This window comes from Bison bison, unplaced genomic scaffold (genome assembly GCF_000754665.1).
Source record: "Bison bison bison isolate TAMUID 2011002044 unplaced genomic scaffold, Bison_UMD1.0 scf7180017864471, whole genome shotgun sequence".
NCBI classification, from domain to species: Eukaryota; Metazoa; Chordata; class Mammalia; order Artiodactyla; family Bovidae; genus Bison; species Bison bison.
In genome coordinates, this window is record NW_011495032.1 from 23,188,425 (window position 1) to 23,192,085 (window position 3,661).

The 3,661-nt window shown below is 38.2% G+C and overlaps 1 protein-coding gene across 1 annotated transcript in view; it reads left to right on the plus strand.

Moving 5' to 3' along the window:
* Positions 1–3,661, plus strand: part of SPATS2L (spermatogenesis associated, serine-rich 2-like) — a 192,465-nt gene that overhangs the window by 173,260 nt on the left and 15,544 nt on the right. Inside the window, exon 9 of the mRNA XM_010861269.1 lies at positions 2,228–2,286. Coding sequence (XP_010859571.1) covers positions 2,228–2,286 — 59 coding nt within the window. The remainder of the gene's footprint in view (positions 1–2,227; positions 2,287–3,661) is intronic.

Sequence of the window (3,661 nt, forward strand, 5' to 3'; positions counted from 1 at the left end):
AGATCCAACCAGTCCATTCTAAAGGAGATCAGCCCTGGGATTTCTTTGGAAGGAATGATGCTAAAGCTGAAACTCCAGTACTTTGGCCACCTCATGCAAAGAGTTGACTCATTGGAAAAGACTCTGATGCTGGGAGGGATTGGGGGCGGGAGGAGAAGGGGACGACAGAGGATGAGATGGCTGGATGGCATCACTGACTCGATGGACGTGAGTCTGAGTGAACTCCGGGAGTTGGTGATGGACAGGGAGGCCTGGCGTGCTGCGATTCATGGGGTCGCAAAGAGTCGGACACGACTGAGCAACTGATCTGATCTGATCTGATCTGAAGCCAACTTTTTCATTCTCCACTTTCACTTTCATCAAGAGGCTTTTGAGTTCCTCTTCACTTTCTGCCATAAGGGTGGTGTCATCTGCATATCTGAGGTTATTGATATTTCTCCCAGCAATCTTGATTCCAGCTTGTGTTTCTTCCAGTCCAGCGTTTCTCATGATGTGCTCTGCATATAAATTAAATAAGCAGGGTGACAATATACAGTCTTGACAAACTCCTTTTCCTATTTGGAACCAGTCTGTTGTTCCATGTCCAGAACTGTTGCTTCCTGACCTGCATACAAATTTCTCAAGAGGCAGGTCAGGTAGTCTGGTATTCCCATCTCTTTCAGAATTTTCCACAATTTATTGTGATCCACACAGTCAAAGGCTTTGGCATAGTCAATAAAGCAGAAATAGATGTTTTTCTGGAACTCTCTTGCTTTTTCCATGATCCAGCAGATGTTGGCAATTTGATCTCTGGTTCCTCTGCCTTTTCTAAAACCAGCTTAAACATCAAGAAGTTCACGGTTCACATATTGCTGAAGCCTGGCTTGGAGAATTTTGAGCATTACTTTACTAGCATGTGAGATGAGTGCAATTGTGCGGTAGTTTGAGCATTCTTTGGCATTGCCTTTCTTTGGGATTGGAATGAAAACTGACCTTTTCCAGTCCTGTGACAGAAGTATATAACATAAAATAATTTCTCCTGAAATAAGAAACAAATCTGAATTTAATCAAATTTCTATATTGTAGCAAATTTATAGAAAATAGAAAAGATTGGGTTAAATAATACCATGGACGTGCAGTCTGCAAAATTAAGACCTTGAATAACTCTACAGGACATGTAGCCTGGTTTTTTTTTAACAAATAAATTTCAAAGGAAAAAAAATAAAGAGAAATAGGAGGAAATGTATAGATTACAATGGATATAGGGGACAGTCAACCAATTGTCATGAATAGGCCTCATTTAGATCCTGGTTCAAACAGTTAAAAAATAAAAAACTATGGAGCAATTAGGAAATTTTGAATACTGAGTATATATCTGATAACATTAAATTATTGTTAATGTTTTTAGGTATTGTAGTAATACTGTGGTTACATCCCCCCAAAGTTTTTATCTTTGAGCTGTCTATATTGAAATATTTATGGTTGAGATGAAAACTTTAAAAGTCTGCCATCTCTACTTATATACACATAAAAATCTGTGAGAAGATATATAAGTGATTTGTGATGTGTTGATTCTGGAAGGGGAGCAAGGAGTTAGGATGAGAGAGGAACTTTTGGACAGATAATTATTACTTTTCCAGATCATACCTTTTCAAAGGACTAACCAATAAGTATATTAAATATAATGGAAAAGGTTAATTTGACCTTGAAATGCTTATTTGGGTGAACAAGAAAGCATGGACTCAATATAGAACATGTGGATGGATTGACCCAGACCCATGTTTCCTAGGACCCTCTGCATCAGAACTGGGCCCTCTCTCTCCCTCCCAGACCGATTCTGGCAGAGTGAACCATAGCGACATTTGAGAATTACAGGCCTTGATAACCTGAGTGCCAGCTTTTTAGATACTTATTATATTGTTTTGGAACTTTGAAAATTCATAGGGCAAAAATACTCCCAAATTGAAATTCAAAGCAGTGCAATTCCGAAAGTCTGAAAAGGCTTGTGTTTTTAGATTTGCTGACAATGATTTAATCAGCAGATGTCACTGTGTAACACTGGGAGCATCCCTACCATGTTGCCTCATTTTTGGAAAGGCAGAGCCTGCTGCTGGCATTGTAACATAGAAATATTTATGGTAATCTTGTATTTTGTTTAATGAAAATAATTTTTCTTTTATTGCCTGTGCCTATTAAAAGTTTATCTTTGATTAACCATTCTTTGCTTTTGTTTTTTTTTTCCCCCCAGCATCATTGACAAAGAAGTTTCATTAATGGCAGAAATGGATAAAGTTAAAGAAGAAGCCAGTAAGTAGACACATGGTTGTTCGACAAGGAGCCTCCCAATCAGAAGTAATCGATAGGTCAGATGACAGTGATATAGATTCTGAATAAAAGTGAAAGCGTTAGTCGCTCAGTCATGTCCGACTCTTTGTGACCCCATGGACTGTAGCCCACCAGGCTCCTCTGTCCATGGACTTCTGCAGGCAAGAATACTGGAGTGGGTAGCCATTCCCATCTCCAGGGGGTCTTCCTGGCCCAGGGACTGAACACAGGTCTCCTTCATTGCAGGCGGATTCTTTACCATCTAAGTCAGATTCTGAGTGGGGGCCAAAAGGATGGAACAGAAGCACCCACTGAGCAGAGGGCAGAATATGCATGCAGCAAAAAATAGGTGTCACTTGGGTTTATTTAAAGTCCAAGAGACTTTTTTGCCTAAATAGGACTACTTATAATTAACTGGGTTTAAAATGATATTGAATATCAAATTTTTAAAATATAAGTTTTTAAGCCTTATAGTTTACAAATATTGCTATTTTACTTATACAATCCTTTTCACTTGTTCTTTCAACTCACTCAAGTTTACCAAATTCAGTTCCCCTAAAAAATTTGTTCTATTTGAAAGTTACTTCAATTCCCCTTAATATTTTGAATTACATTTGTAAATTTAATATAGCTTATTTTTTTAAGCACTTCAGAAACCTGAGAAGGCAAACTCACAAAGCTAACCAGCAAAGTATTCCAAGCTCTTAAGCAACACTTACAAGATTAATAATTCCCTGGTGACTCAAATGGTAAAGAATCTGCCTGTAATGCAGAAGACCTGGGTTCAATTCCTGGGTCGAGAAGATCCCCTGGAGAAGGGAATGGCAACCCACTCCAGTATTCTTGCCTGGAGAATTCCATAGACAGAGGAGCCTGGTGGGCTGCAGTCCATGGGGTTGCAAAGAGTGGGACACCACTGAGCAACTAACACTTTCACTTTCAGAAATGTACTAAATGAAATTCTCTTAAAACACTCCAATTCTGTTTACAAACTCAGTCAGATTCACTGACACCTAACAACTTAACACTCCAAAAGAAATGTTTTAAATTGAAATCACAAGTGAGATTGCTTTAAGATACAGAATATTCTATATATAAAATAATGAACACACATAGGCAGTCTTGATCATTACAAAATTTTTTCTAAATTTAACACAAAATATTAGTACTCTGGGTTTGATTTATTTTACTATTTTTACACGTATTTCTAAACCTTTCCACTGTTGTAAAGTTGCTCAACAGCCAGTAGGGTGGATTTGCCATCTCAGATAGGCTGAGATTCATGAGTTGGAAATTTCAGCTGAGACAAGACTGCTTAGTCAAATTCAACACAAGTGGACATGTTGATCCCTCTTTT